This window comes from Gorilla gorilla, chromosome 5 (genome assembly GCF_029281585.2).
Source record: "Gorilla gorilla gorilla isolate KB3781 chromosome 5, NHGRI_mGorGor1-v2.1_pri, whole genome shotgun sequence".
In the NCBI taxonomy this organism is placed as follows: domain Eukaryota; kingdom Metazoa; phylum Chordata; class Mammalia; order Primates; family Hominidae; genus Gorilla; species Gorilla gorilla.
Window position 1 is genome coordinate 107714579 of NC_073229.2, and position 20093 is coordinate 107734671.

The 20093-nt window shown below is 38.1% G+C and overlaps 1 protein-coding gene across 31 annotated transcripts in view; it reads right to left on the reverse strand.

The window, feature by feature from the left end:
• The window catches only part of SNAP91 (synaptosome associated protein 91), a 168626-nt gene that overhangs the window by 13516 nt on the left and 135017 nt on the right, over positions 1-20093 (reverse strand). For 22 of the 31 annotated variants that reach the window (XM_063707748.1, XM_055389572.2, XM_055389568.2 and 19 more), the window contains 4 exons: positions 15837-15971; positions 14044-14193; positions 9616-9646; positions 8602-8713 (listed from right to left, as the gene is read on the reverse strand). In XM_063707748.1, the coding sequence (XP_063563818.1) occupies positions 8602-8713; positions 9616-9646; positions 14044-14193; positions 15837-15971 (428 nt within the window). The remainder of the gene's footprint in view (positions 1-8601; positions 8714-9615; positions 9647-14043; positions 14194-15836; positions 15972-20093) is intronic. The other 9 variants (XM_055389580.2, XM_055389579.2, XM_055389577.2 and 6 more) reach the window with 1 other exon arrangement.

The following is a 20093-nucleotide window of genomic DNA, read 5'->3' on the forward strand; positions in this document are numbered from 1 at the left end:
TATTAATGCTTTACCCATCATTTCAACAGGGTAGGTGGTAGGCTATTTACCAGACCTGAATTGCATCATTAGGACTTCAGGCTATGAAAGAGAAAAGGGCTTTATTAGTTATAAAAGCAAAATGAACCTGCAGAAATTCCTGATCAAATAAATGGTCAAATAGTTTGAAGAAATTGTCTGAGTTAGTCATTTTGCTAAAATGGTAGATTAACTCTTACATTCAGTGGTGATAAGTTTTTAATTGGGATGCCACTTGACTGGTGCAGCTCTAGCACCTTGAGTTCTCATGTAAGCAAAATGAAGCCCAACATAAATAATAAAATGAAACTAGAGACTTTACCAATCAGAAATTGCCAACGAACAGATTCTAACTAGAGACTTTATCAAGCAGAGATCAACAACTAACCTCTAATTATGGTCCTTCTATTCTGATCAACCAAATATATTTTGTTGTACTTCTCTATCAGCCAATAAAACTTCATGGTCCACACTGCTGTGCTGGAGCTCTCTGAACCTCTTCTGTTTCCGAGAGGTACCTGATTCATGGATCATTCTTCACTTAAATAAACTCTGTTAAACTTGCATAATCATAGCTCACCGTAGGCTCAAACACTTGGGCTCAAGCAATCCTCCTGCCTCAGCCTTTCATATAGCTCTTACTACAGGCATGTGCCACCACACCCAGCTAACTTTTTAATTTTTCTAGAGATGGGGCCTCACTATGCTGCCCAGGCTAGTCTCAAATTCCTGGCCTCAAGTGATCCCCCTGCCTCAGTTTCTGGGAGTATATGGGTGAGTTATCGCACCCAGCTCAACTTTGTTAAATTTATTTTGTCTAAAGCTTTTCTTTTAACAGTGATCTTCCTGCAAAATGCACATATTTCTGAATTGCAAATATCTTCCCACTTGTTCGACAAAAACTTAACAGGTCTTAATTCAAGGCGGATTAAAGACTTAAATGTTAGACCGAAAACCATAAAAACCCTAGAAGAACACCTAGGCAATACCATTCAGGACATAGGCACGGGCAAGGACTTCATGTCTAAAACACCAAAAGCAATGGCAACAAAAGCCAAAATTGACCAATGGGATCTAATTAAACTAAAGAGCTTCTGCACAGCAAAAGAAACTACCATCAGAGTGAACAGGCAACCTACAGAATGGGAGAAAATTTTTGCGATCTACTCATCTGACAAAGGGCTAATATCCAGAATCCTCAAAGAACTCAAACAAATTTACAAGAAAAAAACAAACAACCCCATCAAAAAGTGGGCGAAGGATATGAATAGACACTTCTCAAAAGAAGACATGCAGCCAAAAGATACATGAAAAAAAGCTCATCATCACTGGCCATCAGAGAAATGCAAATCAAAACCACAATGAGATACCATCTCACACCAATTAGGATGGCGATCATTAAAAAGTCAGGAAACAACAGGTGCTAGAGAGGATGTGAAGAAATAGGAACACTTTTACACTGTTGGTGGGACTGTAAACTAGTTCAACCATTGTGGAAGTCAGTGTTGTGATTCCTCAGGGATCTAGAACTAGAAATACCATTTGACCCAGCCATCCCATTACTGGTATATACCCAAAGGATTATAAATCATGCTGCTATAAAGACACATGCACACGTATGTTTATGGCAGCACTATTCACAATAGCAAAGACTTGGAACCAACCCAAATGTCCAACAATGATAGACTGGATTAAGAAAATGTGGCACATATACACCATGGACTACTATGCAGCCATAGAAAAGGATGAGTTCACGTCTTTTGTAGGGACATGGATGAAGCTGGAAACCATCATTCTCAGCAAACTGTCACAAGGACAAAAAACCAAACACCGCATGTTCTCACTCATAGGTGGTAATTGAACAATAAGAACACTTGGACACAGGAAGGGGAACATCACACACTGGGGCCTGTTGTGGGATGGGGGGAGTGGGGAGGGATAGCATTAGGAGATATACCTAATGTAAATGATGAGTTAATGGGTGCAGCACACCAACATGGCACATGTATACATATGTAAGAAACCTGCACGTTGTGCACATTAAAGTGTAATAATAATAATAATAATAACTTAATAGGTCTGCTGTGCACTGTAAAACAGGAATAAGTAACCCAGGAAGCACAGGGCTCCTGATGGCCATGATGACAGAGCCCTGCCAGCAGACGTAGTTCAACATTCAAGTCCTGCTAAGGTTTTTAGATCTAACTTGGGTTCTGTGATCTGAAAAATGTTATAGCTACACCTCTAAGAAGCAATTAAGGGAAATTTGGAATAAGTGGGGAAAAGTAATCTTACTTCTTATCTATCAATAAAAACTTTAAAAAGGCAGCAAAAGGATTCCCCTTCCCAAATCTGCATCCTTCATCTCCTCAATAGCAAAGACCTGTAGATTACAAGGAAAATTTGGAAACACTGCTTTGCTGCTTCTGAAGCACTTGTTTCTGGTGTCTCTAGCTTCTTTTCCTTGAGTATTCCCAGAAAGAGACTATAAAGGAATAGAAGGTTGGAAGAGATCAACTGGGGAGGCAGGGTGTAAAGGTATGTCAGAGAAAGCTGGAATAGTTCCCTCAGAATAATTTCTTAAGTAAAAGCAAAGCCACAGCTTTGTTAGGAAAGAACAGCTTTGTAAAAAATAAATGGAGTAAATGGCAGTGAATTTATAAAAGAATATAAATAAAACTAAGAATTAATAAAGATAAAATAACTATGCATAAGAGAGACTTTATATTGTGGTGTAAAATGCTAAGTAAAATAAAAGAAATAAAACTTTATGTAACTCTTTATTGTAAAAAATAGTTTCTGTTGTTCTAATTTTTCTTTCCATAGCTGCTGTGGATACTTTATGCTAAAACTTTCCATATTTCACTTTCTGGGGTTTAATTACCAATAATTAAAATTTTTCTGCTTCATAAACAAAAATAAAGAGTTTTGGGGTTAAAAAAATGAGACAGTCTCAGTCTCTGTGAAAGTGCCTACCAATCAGTCAGCAGCTTTGTTATCCTAAAGATGCAAAACAGTTGTTAATTAAGTACTTGATGAATTCTTAACTTTGCACAGTTAAGTCTTGATCTCAGGGTGGGTAATGGCCAAGGAAGTTCTTCAACTTAATATTACTTTTAAAGTGCTTTTCCCCTGTTCCCTTCTGGGTTAGTGGCCTCATTATTTAGCAAACTGCCTCACACAGAAACCTGGATGATATGGTTTGGCTGTCTTCCCACCCAAGTCTCATCTTGAATTCCCATGTGTTGTGGGAGGGCCTGGTGGGAGGTAATTGAATCATGGGGGCAGGTCTTTCCCATGCTGTTCTTGTGGTAGTGAATAAGTCTCATGAGATCTGATGGTTTTATAAGGGGGAGTTTCCCCAAACAAGCTCTCTCTTTGCCTGCTGCCATCCATGTAAGATGTGACTTGCTCCTCCTTATCTTCCACCATGATTGTGAGGCCTCCCCAGCCATGAGGAACTGTAAGTTCATGAAACCTCTTTTTTTTTTTGTAAATTGCCCAGTCTCGGGTATGTCTTGATCAGCAGTGTGAAAACAAACTAATACGGTAAAAATGGTACCAGTAGAGTGGAACGCTGCAGAAAAGCCACCCAAAAATGAGGCATCAACTTTGGAACTAGGTAACAGGCAGAGGTTGGGGCAGTTTGGAGGGCTCAGAAGAAGATGGGAAAATGTGGGCTGCGGTGGTCTCAGGTGGAGATGAGGAACTTGTTGGGAATTGGAGTGAAGGTGATTCTTGTTATGTTTTAGCAAAAAGACTGGTAGCATTTTGCCCCTGCCCCAGACATTTGTGGAACTTTGAACTTGAGAATGATGATTTAAGGTATCTGGTGGAATAAATTTCTAAGCTGCTAAACATTCAAGAGGTGACATGGGTGCTGTTAAAGCCAATCAGTTTTAAAACAGAAACAGAGCATAAAAGTTTGGAAAATTTGCAGCCTGACAATGTGACAGAAAAGAAAATCCCATTTTCTGAGGAGAAATTCAAGCCAGCTGCATAAATTTGCATAAGTAACAAGGAGCCGAATGTTTATCACCAACACAATGGGGAAAATGTCTCCAGGACATGTCAGAGAACTTTGTAGCAGCCCCTCTCATCACAGACCCGGAGGTTTACGGGGTGGGGGTGGGGGAAGTGGTTTCATGGGCTGGGCCCAGGGTCCCTCTGCTGTGTGCAGTCTAGGGACCTGGTGCCCAGTGTCCCAGCTGCTCCAGCTGTGACTCAAAGGGGCCAAGGTACAGCTTGGGCTGTTGCTTCAGAGGGTGGAAGTCCCAAACCTTGGCAGCTTCCATGTGGTGTTGAGCCACAGAAGCTAAGAATTGAGGTTTGGGAACCTCCACATAGATTTCAGAAGATGCATGGAAACACCTGGATGCTCAGGCAGAAGTTTGCTGCAGGGGCAGGGCTCTCATGGAGAACCTCTGTTAGGGCAGTGCCGAGGGAAATGTGGGATGGGGGCCCCCACACAGAGTCCCTACTGGGGCACCACCAAGTGGAGCTATGAGAAGAGGGCCACTGTCCTCCAGACCCCAGAATGGTAGCTCCACTGACAGCTTACACCATGGTCCTGGAAAAGCCACAGACACTCAACACCAGCCTGTGAAAGCACCCAGGAGGAGGGCTATACCCTGCAAAGCTACAGGGATGGAGCTGCCCGAGGACCATGGGCGCCCACATCTTTTTTTTTTTTTTCAGGTGGAGTCTCGCTCTGTCACAACAAGGCTGGAGTGCAGTGGCACAATCTCGGCTCACTGCAACCTCCGCCTCCCAGGTTCAAGCAATTCTCCTGCCTTAGCCTCCCAAGCAGCTGGGACTACAGGCATGTGCCACCATGACCAGCTAATTTTTGTATTTTTAGTAGAGATGGGGTTTCACCATGTTGGCCAGGATGGTCTCGATCTTTTGACCTTGTGATCTGCCTGCCTCAGCCTCCCAAAATGCTGGGATTACAGGTGTTAGCCACCATGCCTGGCCCGGGAGCCCACCTCTTGCATCATGTGTGACCTGGATATAAGACATGGCGTCAAAGGAGATCATTTTGGAGCTTTAAAATTTGACTCTCCCACTGGATTTTGGACTCGCATGGGGCCTATAGCCCCTTTGTTTTGGCCAATTTCTCCCATTTGGAATGGCGGTATTTACCCAAAGCCTGTACCCCCATTGTATCTAGGAAGTAACTAACTTGCTTTTGATTTTACAGGCTCATAGGTGAAAGAGACTTGCCTTGTCTCAGATGATACTCTGGACTGTGGATTTTTGAGTTAATGCTGAAATGAGTTAACACTTTGGTGGACTGTTGGGAAGGCATGATTGGTTTTGAAATGTGAAGATATGAGATTTGGGAGGGGCCGGGAGCAGAATGATATGGTTTGGCTGTGTCCCCACCCAAATCTTATCTTGAATTCCCATGTGTTGTGGGAAGGATGCAATGGGAGGTAACTGAATCATAGGGGCAGGTCTTTCCTGTGCTGTTCTTGTGATAGTGAGTAAGTCTCACGAGATCTGATGGTTTAATAAGGGGGAGTTTCCCTGCACAAGCTCTTCCTTTGCCTGCTGCTATCCATGTAAGATATGACTTGCTCCTCCTTGTCTTCCGCCATGATTGTGAGGCCTCCCCAGCCATGAGTCCATTAAACCTCTTTTTCTTGTAAATTGCCCAGTCTCGGGTATGTCTTTATCAGCAGTGTGAAAACGGAATAATACACTGGGCAACCACTGTCTTAGTTGCCTCATCCATAAAAATCCCCACTTGTGTGGATTCTAACTGAAAATTTGTCTTCTTCTCTTCCTTTCTACCCTAACTCAGGCTCTAAACGTTTTTTCCTTTTGTTTTTTTTGAGACAGGGACTCATTGTCGCCCACGGCTGGAGTGTAGTAGCACAGTCTTGGCTCACTGCAACCTCCTCCTCCTGGGTTCAAGTGATTCTCCCACCTCAGCCTCCTGAGTAGCTGAGAATACAGGCACATGCCACCATGGCTTGCTAAGTTTTGCATTTTTTTTTGGTAGAGATGGGGTTTCACCATGTTGGCTATGGCTGGTCTTGAACTCCTGACCTCAAGTGATCCGCCTGCCTTGGCCTCACAAAGTGCTGGGATTACAGGCATGAGCCACCATGCCCAGCCAACTTTTTTTTCCTTTTTTTAACCTACAGCCTGTCTGCCAGATACTAATGTTCTCACCACCTTGCCTTCCAATACCCTTAACTCACTTTAGACTGTGCTACTACCAGTGATTGTTCTGAAACTAACTTGTTAAAAAACAAAAGTTTTATCCTGGTGATAAGGGCAACATCACGAAAGTATAAATTCCTTAGAACAACAAATAAGGCCTTTCTAATTCTGCACAGAAGAGAATAGGAAAATTAATTCCTTTACTTTGATAATGATAATATAGATTACATTGTGAGATTTAATGTCATTATGTAGTATTAATAGACTCACCAAATCAGTTCTAAAAAAGCTTTTTTCTTCCTTTGGGAATTTTATTCAGATTTATTTACTCTCTCTCCTCCTTCCCACAGCAAAATAGAGGCTATCATATGTTTCATACCTAAGAATGGAGGGCAGCTCCCTGGGCTGGAGTGCTACTTGCACAAGAGAGTTTTTCTAAGAGAGTAGTGGGAAAGTGGGACTAAAGACTTGTAGCAAACAAGTTGTGGGTAATTCCAAACGTGGGCTGAAGGGCCTTAGATTTCTGTATTGATAGGTAAAGAGAGCCACACCAATAACAGACAAACAGAGAGCCAAATCATGAGTGAATTCCCATTCACAATTGCTTCAAAGAGAATAAAATACCTAGGAATCCAACTTACAAGGGATGTGAAGGACCTCTTCAAGGAGAACTACAAAACACTGCTCAACGAAATGAAAGAGGACACAAACAAATGGAAGAACAGTCCATGCTCATGGATAGGAAGAATCAATATCGTGAAAATGGCCATACTGCCCAAGGTAATTTATAGATTCAATGCCATCCCCATCAAGCTACCAATGACTTTCTTCACAGAATTGGAAAAAACTACTTTAAAGTTCATATGGAACCAAAAAACAGCCTGCATTGCCAAGACAATCCTAAGCCAAAAGAACAAAGCTGGAGGCATCACACTACCTAACTTCAAACTATACTACAAGTCTACAGTAACCAAAACAGCATGGTACTGGTACCAAAACAGAGATATAGACCAATGGAACAGAACAGAGTCCTCAGAACTAATGCCACATATCTACAACTATCTGATCTTTGACAAACCTGACAAAAACAAGAAATGGGAAAAGGATTCCCTGTTTAACAAATGGTGCTAGGAAAACTGGCTAGCCATATGTAGAAAGCTGAAACTGGATCCCTTCCTTACACCTTATACAAAAATTAATTCAAGATGGATTAAAGACTTAAATATTAGACCTAAAACCATAAACACCCTAGAAGAAAACCTAGGTAATACCATTCACGACATAGGCATGGGCAAGGACTTCATGCCTAAAACACCAAAAGCAATGGCAACAAAAGCCAAAATTGACCAATGGGATCTAATTAAACTAAAGAGCTTCTGCACAGCACAAGAAACTACCATCAGAGTGAACAGGCAACCTACAGAATGGGAGAAAATTTTTAATTAGAATTTATATTAATTTACTTCTTGCATGTTTGTTTGGCTGGCGGTGGTGAATGATGATTAAGAATTATTTCAGGTAACAAGGAAAGGATAACATCAAGAAAGCCTTAGAGATGGGTTTGATTTAGATAGGTGGAGGTGGTAAGCAAAGGTGGAAAACTGCCAGTAAGTTTGGGAAACAGTGATTAGCTTAGTTTTGCTAAACACAGAGTGCATATAGAAAAATTATACAGTTTGCTACTCTGAAAACACATTCTTTTTGTGTCAGCAAATTTCACAAAGCAATAGTTAGTCTTTATTTCCAGTCATGTGTTCTTTCCCAGAGTGAATGGCAGTATTAATATATTAATAGAAATTTAAAATACAGACATGAAATCTATTTAAACCTTATAGAAAAGATGGTGTGAGTAGTTTCAATTTTTAAAATGGTGAGCAAAAGTAATAGGATTTTAAAATGAACTTACACAATACAAAACTGCCCAATCTTTCTGGTAGGAAAAAAAGTTATTACTTACTAAGACAATCAGAAAATTTGGGCAAGAAATATGATAAGATAGATAAAACGATCAATGACATTAAGTGCTTTTGATAAATCATTTTCATAATTTTACAAATATGGAAGTATAAATATTAATTAAAATATTTAAAATTTTTAAAAGGTCATAATCATTATTAAATATAAAGTCATTGGAATCTGCATTTTGGTAACTTCTGCATCTTGCTTAGTTTTTGCATCTTGCTTATTTACTCTCTCTCCCCCTTCCCGCAGCAAAATAGAGGCTATCAAATGTTTTCATACCTAAGAATGGAGGGCAGCCCCCTGGGCTGGAGTGCTACTTGCTTATATTTCTTCAATGCAGAGGAATAAGTACACCGTCGGCAGCAAAGCTAGCAAAATGCACTCTACTTTACACACTTGGAAACTGGCAAACTGCCTGCGCTGCCCTGGGCTCTGACTGCTACATACCAAAGGTGCACTTGGTGGAACGCCTGCTGACCAGGTTGCTGGAGCTACTTTCGGCTGCCAGTTGGCTCCACCAGTCAACTTTTTCTCTCCAGCATTCCACTGAAGATCTCCCCTAAAATTAACCATGCAAAACAAGCAAACAAACAAAAAAACACAAATCAGAAAAAAATGGTGTGTGGCTCCTTAGATTATTTTATTTGGGTTTAAAAGCAGTTTATTTGAGTCAAGTGGTATAGTAATAAGAACAGCAGTTAAAACTTACAGAGGAATCTTGCCATGCTGTAACTAAGAAAGCTTAAAAGCATTTGAAAAAAAATCATTTAGAGTTTGGACCTCAATAAGTATAGGAATTTCCTATCCTCTATAAAGAAAAGTATGTCAGAAAAATCCAACTGGATTCATTTGTTATTAAAAATGCAAATAAATATATCATATATACTGTACACTTAGATTTTGTTGAATTTAAGATGCACTGATGATGGCACTTTCTGGATCTTAGAGGGTTCAGCAGAATGTTTCACACAACTGTATCACGACTGCAACCTGCCTTACAGTGATCGTAAGACACCATCCACTGAAAAATATGTCTCAATTTCAACGACAAAATATACATCTAAAAAAGAATATATTGTTTACCATTTTTACTATCTTTCCTTACAATTAATACTCCATGAAAGACTTTTTAAAATTCATGTTAGCTAGAACTATGGTAATGAATGTAGAACGTAATGCTATTAAAATATTCAAGCCACAATTCCCAAATATTTCTAGATATAACTTAGTGACAATCTCGGAGATTGAAATAGATTATTCCTTTTCATTGCAAAGCAACTGTTTGGAGCTTCCAGTAGAATAACAACAAAAATCTGGGATGAAATAAAAACCAATTGTGAAATTATCTGAAATTATCTAGCATGAGAATGAATAATTACTCCAATGAGTAAAATGGTTGATAGTCTCAAATGAATACAAATATACTGTCAAAAGGAAATCACATAATTTCCAAACACTTACTTTTTTGATGTGGTACCAGAAATTCCAAGATCTATAAATGGATAAAAGAAAAAAGAATGTAAATCTCTACACTCAGTTTATATGATACGACATTTAAAAGATCAAATAATCAGAAGTCTATAAAAAAGTCCTTATTTTGCCTAGGAATGACTGCATTCAGTTATACAGAAAAGAAACTATATTAGGAAATATTTTCATAAATTAAAGATTTTCTTTTACTTCATGTTAGACTTAAGGATCCATTTTAATGTCAACTGGTGTCCAGAAAAGAGCAAACATAGCAGGTTTGATGCTGCTATTTTAGAAAGGCTGCTATCTGGGAACTTGGTTAGTAAATTGTTCTCTATACTAGGATAAAACTTGCCCTAAATGATAAAAGTGGATCACTGTGCCTACACTACTATTTGTACACATGATATGGTTTATGTTGAATATCCACTTTCATTCTGCAAGTCTGAAATTTTGGCACATGCCAAGCAGAAATGCCTACATGATCACTGCCCAATAAATACTCTGGGTGTGGAGTCTCTAAAGGTCTTTAGGCATAAACACCTCACACATGCTGCTGCATTTTTGTTGCTGGGTGAAGAGTGTGTTCTCCTCAAGGGAGAGACATAGCTTAAGGAAGTCTGTATGTGGACTCTTCTAGACTCTGCTTGTCTTTTCCCCTTATCATCAGCCATATATCCTTCCTCTGCTTCCGTAATAAATCTCAGCTGTGAGTACAACGATGTGCTGAGTCCCATGTGTCCTTCTAGTGGCTCTGTGAATCCCTTGACATAGTCGGCTTAATCAATCTGCTCTAATATCAATTCATTTATTACTTCAGAAAATATTTTGTGAGCATCTACATATGCCAGGCACTGTTTTAGGCACCCGGAACATATTAGTAAAGAAAACAGTCAGAGAGTCCTATCCTGGAGGAACTTGCATTCCAATGGTGTCAGACAGATGACAAAATAATTAAAAAGTAAATTATATAGGCTGCTAGAAGGCGATAAGGAAAGCTTATGGAAAAATGAAAAGGAAGGGCAAAGTAAGTGGGGTTGAAGGGGTAGGATAAACATGGGGCCAGAGAATATTATACAGGGTGCTTGGAGAAGGATTCATAGAAGTGAGACTTGGCCAAAGCTGAGCAGAGTCTGGGTGAGAGCTTTCTAGACAGAGGGAACAGCCAGGACAACAGCCCTAATCAGGTGCATAATCAATGTATTAGAGGATGAAGTTAATATTTATTTCTTACCAAATCTTGGCATTACAAAACAGAATAAGGTACATATTAACTGAACACCAAATATAAAAATGATTACCCATAATTTTAGTTTTTTTAAAAGACAAAATTTATTTTAAAATTTATTTTTCAATTAGACTATAAAACTAAATATATGTATATTAAATGATTAAAAAGCTAAACCAAGTATTTATGCCTGTTCATGTGAAAAAGCAAAAGAAAGCAGAAGTGTATCTTACACACGTATACATGAATCCCTCGTCAAATTTCATGGCAGATGGGAATGAGTTACCTGAGGGCCTGGGCCTCTGTTGCAAGCTAGGTCTCCTGGGAAGAAGGCTCTGGGATGGAGATTAGCATGCAGGAGATTTATTTTGAAAGGGAAGAGAGGAAACTGTGATTGGGCAAGACTGCAATGCAGTCTCAATAGAAGCGTCAGCTAACACTGAAAAATGTTTTATAAAAACATTTTTCTTGAGATATAATTCACATACCATAAAATTCACCCTTTTAAAGTACGTAATTCAATGGTTTTAGTTTATTCACAGTGTTAATATAGAACTTTTTTGTCACCACAAAAAGAAACCCTGTACCAACTAGCAGTCACTCCTCTTCCTCTCCACTTCCCTCAGCCCCTTGAAGCCCCAATCTACTTCCTGTCTGTATGCATTTGTCTATTCTGGACATTTCATATAAATGGAATCATATATGAAAACACATAGTCTTTTGTGACTGACTTCTTTCACTTGGCATGTTTTCACAGTAAATCCAGGAGTAGCATGTATCAGTACTTCATTTCTTTTTATTGCCAAAGAATATTTCATTATGTAGATATATCTTTTTTTTATCTATTCATCAAGTGATGAACATTAGGGTGGTCTACTTTTCGGTTATTATGAATAACAATACTATAAACACTCATGTACAAGTTTTTGTGTGCATACACATTTTCATTTCCACTCCATACACCTAGGAGTGGAAATGCTGAGTCATACAATAATCTATGTTTAACATTTTGAGTAACTATCAGACTTCTTTCTATAGCAGCTAAACCATGTTACATTTTTACCAGCAATGTCTGTGGGTTTCAAATTTTCCATATCCCCATCAATACTGGTTATATGTCTTTTTAGTTATCTCCATCCTATTGGGTATAAAGTGATATCTTATTTGGTTTTGATTTGCATTTCACTGATGAATAATGGTGAGCATCTTTTCATGTGCATATTGGCCATCTGTATATATTCTTTGGAGAATATAGGTTGCTTGGGTCAAAAGGTCTATTCAAATAAATTCTTTGCCATTTTAAAAATTGCATTATTTGTGTTTTCATTATTGAATTGTTAGAGTTCTTTATTCTGAGTACAAGTCTCTTATCTGATAAATGATTTGCAAATATTTTCTCCCATTCTATGGTTTGTCCTTTCACTTTCTTAATGGTATTGTCTACTGCACAAAAGTATTAAATTTTGATATATTCCTATTTATCTATTTTTTTCTTTTATTTCTTGTACTTCTGGTGTCATATCTAAGAAACCAAACATAACCTAATCTCAGGTCATAAAGATTTACTCCTATATTTTCTTCTAAAAGTTGCATAGATTTAGCTCTTACATTTGGTTGTATGACTTACTTTGAATTAATTTTTTTTGTATAAGTAAAGGGTAAAATTTCATTCTTTTTCATGAAGTTATTTAGTCTCTCCCCAATTTTTTTCTCCTGAAAAGAATGTCTTTTCCCTCACTGAATGGTCTTGGTATCCTTGTCAAAAATCATTTGACTATATATGTGGGTTTATTTCTGGGATCTTTATTCTATACCTTTGGTCTCTACGTCTATCCTTATTCCAGTACCATTTGTCCTGATTATTGTAGTTTTGTAGAAGTTTTGAAATTGGAAACACGATTGCTTCAAATTTTTTCTTTTTCAAGATTGTTTGGCTATTGCTCTAGTGGGTTAGCTTCTTTCAGCTGGGATCATTCTCAAAGGTGGTTGACAGCTGAGGGCTGTGTGTTGGTGGCACTCTCAGCAGCTGGAGGCATGAGTCCTTTATTTCTCAAAGGGGATACATTATAGTATGCAGAGAAAGCAGTCACTTTGTGAGATGAAATTTTAGTATAGGAGGAAATATTCAAATAACCTCTCCCTGGGTGTCATAAAAGTATTTTCATGGTTGCTCAAATCACAGGGAAGGAATGGAAAACAAAATGTATGTCCACAGGCAAATTCCCAGGTAAAGAAGTCTGTATCTGTGATTTGCTAAACTTTTGATACTACCTTGAATAATATTACGTATCTACAGTGGTAAACCCATTCACATGAATACAAAATTCAGAATTAAGAGCAAAGGTCGATCTTTATAATAGCTGCCCTCCTCCCTAGGACTCTCTCCTTTACCCACTCAGCTCTAGCCACTCATCTCCTGGATGTCCCTTGAATCTGCCAGGAAAACTTCTGCCTCAAAGCCTTTGCACTGACTATTTCATTTTCCTGCAGATGTCCTTCTTTAGATCATCACATAGTTTATCCCTTTCCCTTCAAAATCTTTGCTCAAATTTTACCTTCTTGTTGAGGCTTACTCTAACTCCTACCCTGTAGCACTCCCAGCTCTCCTTTGTCTGTTCGGTTTTTTCTCCATGCAACTTATGATCTATCACACTATAGAATTTATTTATTTTAAAGTTTGTGTCTTCCCTTCCTAAGTGCCATAAGTACAGACATTTTTATCTGTTTTGCTCACTGGTTTATCTCTAGAGCCTGGAAGAATGCTTGGTATTCAATAAATATTTGTTGAACAAATGACTGAAACTCAGTCGGATACTCAATTTATAAAGATACTATACTTCATGTAAGTTACGCTACGTTCTTATTTCCAAATGAAATGGAAAGTTAAGTGCTTTTTACACATAATACATTTGGTTTCATACTTGTATATGCTCCCTGATTATACCTTTAATAATTTAGACTAAAATGACATGGGTATTGCTCGTGAGCCAATGGCATAGGAACTGTTTGCCTTCCAAGGACTTGCACTGGGTAAAGCACTAAGTATTTCTATTCCCTCCCTGCCATACTCACCCATAAGAGAGTCCAGAAACAAAACATATGAGAGAGAGAGAGAGAGAGAGAGAGAGAGAGAGAGAAACAAAAAACAATTCACATATGCTTCAGTTAAAAAAAAAAACTAGATTACTCACTGCCTACTAAGCTGGCAAGAGATGAATCAAGATCACTTCCAAGGGCTTTGCTGGCTGCCATTGCAGGACTGGGTGGTACCATTGAGACAGGTGCAGGCTGCCCAGCTGGTGCCATGGTTGGCATCAAAAGATCACCTAGACCATCAAACACTGGAAATCAAATAGACTAGGTTCAGAATAATTGAAAACAAAAAAAGATCATATGCGAAATTAAAGTAAAACTCTCTTTTGATACTATGGAAACAAGTGAATATAAAATCTTATAAAAGAAGGCAAGTAATTCACACTTTTCATGACTGTAACACCAAGAAGAAACATGTCGATATATGTCTACTCATAAAGTATGAAAATACTAATGAACATGAACAAGGATGGAAAAAAATCTGTATAATGTACAGGAATGAACACAGACTTCGCAGCCAGAACTGGGCTTCAATTCAGCTGCATGACTCACTGGCTACATGACTTTAAGAAAGTTACTCTCTGAGCTTTTTAGTTTTCTCATCTGTAAATGGGGAGAGTATGACCAATACATGGCTTTGTTGTAAACATTAAATTAGGTGATACATGTCATGGGTTTATTATAATGCTTGCTTTATACAGGCATTCAATATTGCCATTGTTGCTCTTATTCAAGAAAATAGTGAAAAGACTTCTAATGTGCTTTATGGTGAAATCTAAATAATTGACTCTGAAAACCTAAAATGTTTACCTTAAAAATAATTCTTAAATGAGAAAATAATGCATCTCTTGGTTTCCTACGAAATTAGGAAACAAAATAACATCTGATATAACAGTCAGCATCTAGTAATAGGTACCTGAAAAAGTTGATCACATTTCAAAAGTAATAATTTTGATTTTTTTCTCACTCATTAGAGCAATCATTTCTGGTTGTAACTCTAAGGGCATAAGTAAATTAAATACTGTTTTAAGTATTAGGGATCAAATGCATCACTGATGGCTCCTGATCACCAAATAAGTTACTAATTGTTCAGTTCCTAGAATACAGAAAGTCCATTCAAAATGCAGACACATAGCATTTGCATAAGATGTTGCTAATATGTTATCTATGTCAAAAACTTTGTAGTTGTAAAATTTTATCAAAAAACTATGCATATCTACCATAACAACTACTATACAATAATTTTAAAGTGAAAAATGACAGCATTCAACTAGGCACTGGCAATAGAAGCAACCAAATTGTCAGGCAGAGGATTTATTTAGGGTGTTTCTGAAACACATTTAATTGCCAAAAACTCACCAAGTGAAAATTTGTAGTAAGGACCCAGCATGGGAAGAGTAGAATGGAAGAGAATACAAACAAAATGACAGCAGTGATGAAAGGTTAAAGGCAGGCAAAGAATACTATTTGTGTCTCAACTTCATAAAACTGAGGGCCATGCAGGCTTCAGAGGATGTAAGCAACAGCAGTGGGAGTGTTCACATATTCAAACACTGTACAAAGATTTAGTACAAAGTATCTGTTTTTCTTTAACCATCTCTAAACCATGTGCATGTAAGCTCATGCAAATAGATGGTGTGCAGGTTAAGTTTGATTTCTGCTAAAAATAAACAGAAACAGAGAAAGGATTGCAGGTTATTCTTATGGATACCAATGTATACTATAAATTTTAATTTAAGTTACTGAATGAGAGATTTATTAACGTTTTATAAACCAAATTATCACTCAATATTTGCTTGTTGTAAATTTCCTGATAGCATACTAACCTTAGGTAGTACTTTTTTTTATTACCAGGACACATGAAAAGAATGTTTGAAAGTCACTGCCTCACCTGATGGATCAAAGGAGCTGCTGCTGGAAGTTGAAGGCGTTGTCCCAAAAGCTGCCTCAAAATTGGGCTGTAGCAGGTTATTCTGAGCTGGAGTCACTGGAGATGGGGAAGGCGCCATGAAAGAACCCCCAAATCCTGAAAAAAAAGTTCCAAAAAAACAAGCAGAAATAACATAAAGGTGGGTAAAGGCCATAAAAACAGAATTTAAAAAGTTATAGAAAACTGAAAAGGAATTGATTGCATGTTGATTAGCAGTCAGTGAAACAGAGAAGCTCATTTCTGAAAAGTTGTTCAAGCATAATATTTTGAAATCTGACATGCATTAATGAGAGATTTAATTAGAAATAAGATAGCACACAAGTATACCCTTATTAAGAGAAACTATGGCAAGCAAATCTATTATTACAATGGAGTATATAAACAAATAAGGTAACACTAGGTTTAAAATTCAGACAGTCTCATTACATTGAAATTTTAAGTTTCTTCAAATCATAATATCCGGTTTCTAGAAAACGTTTACTGCAAATTATAATAAAATGCAAAACAAATCATAAAAATACACATCAAATCTTTAACATCTATCATACATGTTCTAGCCCCACTGCTGTTACCACCAGTGCAGGCCCCCGCAACCCTGCTCTCTGGATTCATGAACAGTCACGGAGTGGGATGGCATCCTGTCTCTAGTCTAGATCTCCTCCAATCTAGTCTTCACAGTGCAGCCAGAGTGATCTTTCCAAGTGGAAAATGTTGACAAAGTTACTTCTCCAAAATCTTCTATCAGCTTCCCATAATTTTTCAATTCATATAATTTGAATTCCTTCGTATAGTGATCAGGTCCTTCTGTCTCTACTCACTGGCCCCTGCAGCAAAGCAGGCTGCAGCTGTGATCCGCCACTCGCAGTGTCAGATGCCTGCTCTGGGAGGACTTCCTTGCCCTCACACTGCTACCCACTACCAGCTGCACCCCACCCACATCCCCATATACATGCCGAGTATCCTCAGCACCTGGTACATGGCCCCCTGCTACTCTCATTACATGTATTTATCCCCACTGCCCTGACTCCAACCCCAGATGGCTTTTTGAGGCCAGGAACTGTGTCTTCTTTTCATGTTTTTTCCACTAATATCCTGCACAGTGCCTAAAACACTGAATTAATGTTTATTAAATGAAGGACACTTTTGAATATAAAAGGTGAGGACAAATCAAAGACTATTGTAAAGTAATCCAACCTCAGATTAAGTATTTATCCTTTGACGGCTGGAAGCAAAACGTTTCTCTCAATCAACAGACAGAAACAGAAACAGAGATCACTCTGCATTGCTGCTGAACAAAAATATACAGCCTCTGAAGGAAGTGATTTCTTAACAAGACACTGGATGATGTTCTATTATAAAAGAATTTATTACTACCAGAAGTCATTCCTATATAAAGTTTAAGTATATATTCCTTTCAAATCCAGCCACATTGTCTCTTCTTCACAAACTGCTTGCAAAAACAATGTTTCAAAAAACATCCTTAAGTTTACGTTCCATAGAATCGATTTATAATTTTGAAAGTGATTTCCACTAAAATTATCTACTATTTTCTAAAGCAGGTGGCAATGCTGTTTATGTTATTCCTAGAAATTGACAGTGATGTGGGTTTAGGCTTTCGTCATATGTGTATGAAAAAATTTTAATTTGGAAAAAAAGTTTTTTATTAGATGATCTTTACAGTTCATGATGGCTAATTTAAGTGATTTTCGTATTTGAATGGCATAAGTATCATGTAACTTTCTTTACTGAAGAAGACGTTCTCTAAATCAGTAAGAGCTTAGCCCAGCCAAGGTAGGTTAAAAGTAATTATTTTTGTGAATGTGACCATTTTGATTTTAGGAAGATTGGTGGCTGTATTAATGTTGGTTTTTAAAAAACATTATCCCGTACCTCAAGTTGGAATTTGTCTGGTAAATTTAGGCAACTGTTCTATGTTATGATTCTCTTTCTATAGGTGAATGTGGAGAAAACTTGACTCTTGACTTCTTAAAACTTGGCCATGGAAAGGACAATTTATTTTAGAATCACAGCATATTAGTGTTGGAAAGGGCCTCAGGATCATCTGATTCCTTCCTGTCATCTCATGGCTAGAAGAAATGACTCAAAGAGAAGTTAACACACTGGTAAGATTCAGTAAAAAGAGGAAAAAGAGTGCATTTACCTAGGACACTCTGCTTAGTGCTATTTCTACTTTATGCTAAGATCACATCTATAGGTGAATAAATAAAGCTGTTCACTGAAAAAAAAAACAGTGCCTTCTCTAAGAAAATTAAAGGTAAGCCAACATTGGCCCAGGGCTCACCAAGTGCCAGGCACTGTTCTAGGTTTCCTTTTTTAGGGTGAACCCTATGAACGACACGAATGGCTGATATTTGACTGTTTTGATCCTAGAAAATCAGCAGTTTTAAATGGTTCAATCTAAAACACACATTAGCTTATCTAATCCTTATAACAACCCCATGAGGTTCAAAGATGAGAAAGCTGAGGTCAGAGATGTTAGATAATTTGTCTAAGGTCATATGAAAGCAAATGGCAGATCCAGGATTCCAAACAGGAATTCTCCAGAGTCTGGATTCTTTGCCACTGTACCACACAGCCTCTTTCTCACATCCAGAAAAAATGCTGTAGTGGTAACCTTGCCATACATTTATAAAATTGTCGAGATCTGGCAGGATGACTTTTTCCCATTATACTCGGTTCTTATGAAGTAAGTGCCCTCACAAGCCTAGAATAATTGAACAGCTATTAAGTGATATAAAAGGACCAACTGATTATCTCAAATTGCTATAATGAAGAACTAAACAGGAACATTACAGTCATTCATGAGGAGTTTGAGGAATTCCTCCTGGTAACTAACTGAAAAGTTTTAGGGCCCTGGAATAGAGTTAATAGGAAAACCTAAACAACTAATCTTTCTATGTGGTTCTAATTTACATTAAGAAAGACGTTTAGGTGGGTATGGTGGTTCATGCCAGTAATCTCAGCATTTGGGGAGGCTGTGGCAGAAGGATCACTTGAAGCCAGGAGTTTGAGACCAGCTTAGTCAATATAGTGAGACCTCATTTTTATATATCTATCTATATATATATCAATATATATAAATTAGCCAGGGGGCATGATGGCATGTGCCTGCAGTCCCAGCTGCTCAGGAGGCTGAAGTGGGAGGATTGCTTTAGCTCATCAGTTCAAGGCTGCAGTGAGCTATGTTCACACCAATGCCCTCCAGCCTATGCAACAGAGGGTGACCTTGTTGCTTAAAAAAAAAAAAAAACAAACAAACAAAAAGAAAGGTGCTCTATGGAATGGAATTGGAAACAGAGTAAGGCTTTTGTGCATCCTGTAATCATATTTGAACTGTCCTACACTATAACTGAAGAGCCAACTGTTTTCAGGTACTCAACCATCTGTTGATACACTGCTTTTTAATTACAGATGATTAGTCTTATGAATGTGTTATTCTAAAGGGGAGTAGCCCACACTCTTAATGAAGTTCTATTGATTCAGATATATCAAGTCTGACTGTCATAGTCTACATAGTCTATCTAACACATCATATTGTTTCAGTTGCAGGAGTACAATTTTTTTTTCTTTTTTTTGAGATGGAGTCTCACTCTGTCACCAGGCTGGAGTGCAATGGCGCCATCTTGGCTCACTGCAATCTCTGCCTCCTGGGTTCAAGCCATTCTCCTGCCTCAGCCTCCCAAGTAGCTGGGATTACAGGCGTGTGCCACTACACCCAACTAATTTTTGTATTTTTAGTAGAGATGGGGTTTCACCATGTTGGCCAGGATGGTCTCGATCTCCTGACCTTGTGATCTGCCCACCTCGGCCTCACAAAGTGCTGGGATTATATAGGCATGAGCCACCGTGCCTGGCCACAAGAGTGCAATTTTAAAACTACTGCTAAAGACACTTCCACACAGGATGATAGAATTGATCCTCTGTAGACTTTTACCTTTTATAGGAAATTGTTACTTTTTAATGCCACACTGGGCATGTTTGTATTTTAAATTCAGTTCAAGGACTTCTGTGGCTCATTTTAAGTGATTAATGTGGTTAAGAGAACAAATGCAAAACTACAAAGGGCCTCATAGGCTGGACCATATAGTCCCCTGTCTTTGCAATTAAAGATAGGATGTGAAATTCTCTTATACTAGTACAGATTTATAGTGCAGTCACCCTAAAATTGTGTCTATGATGGAAAAACATGGTTGTCCT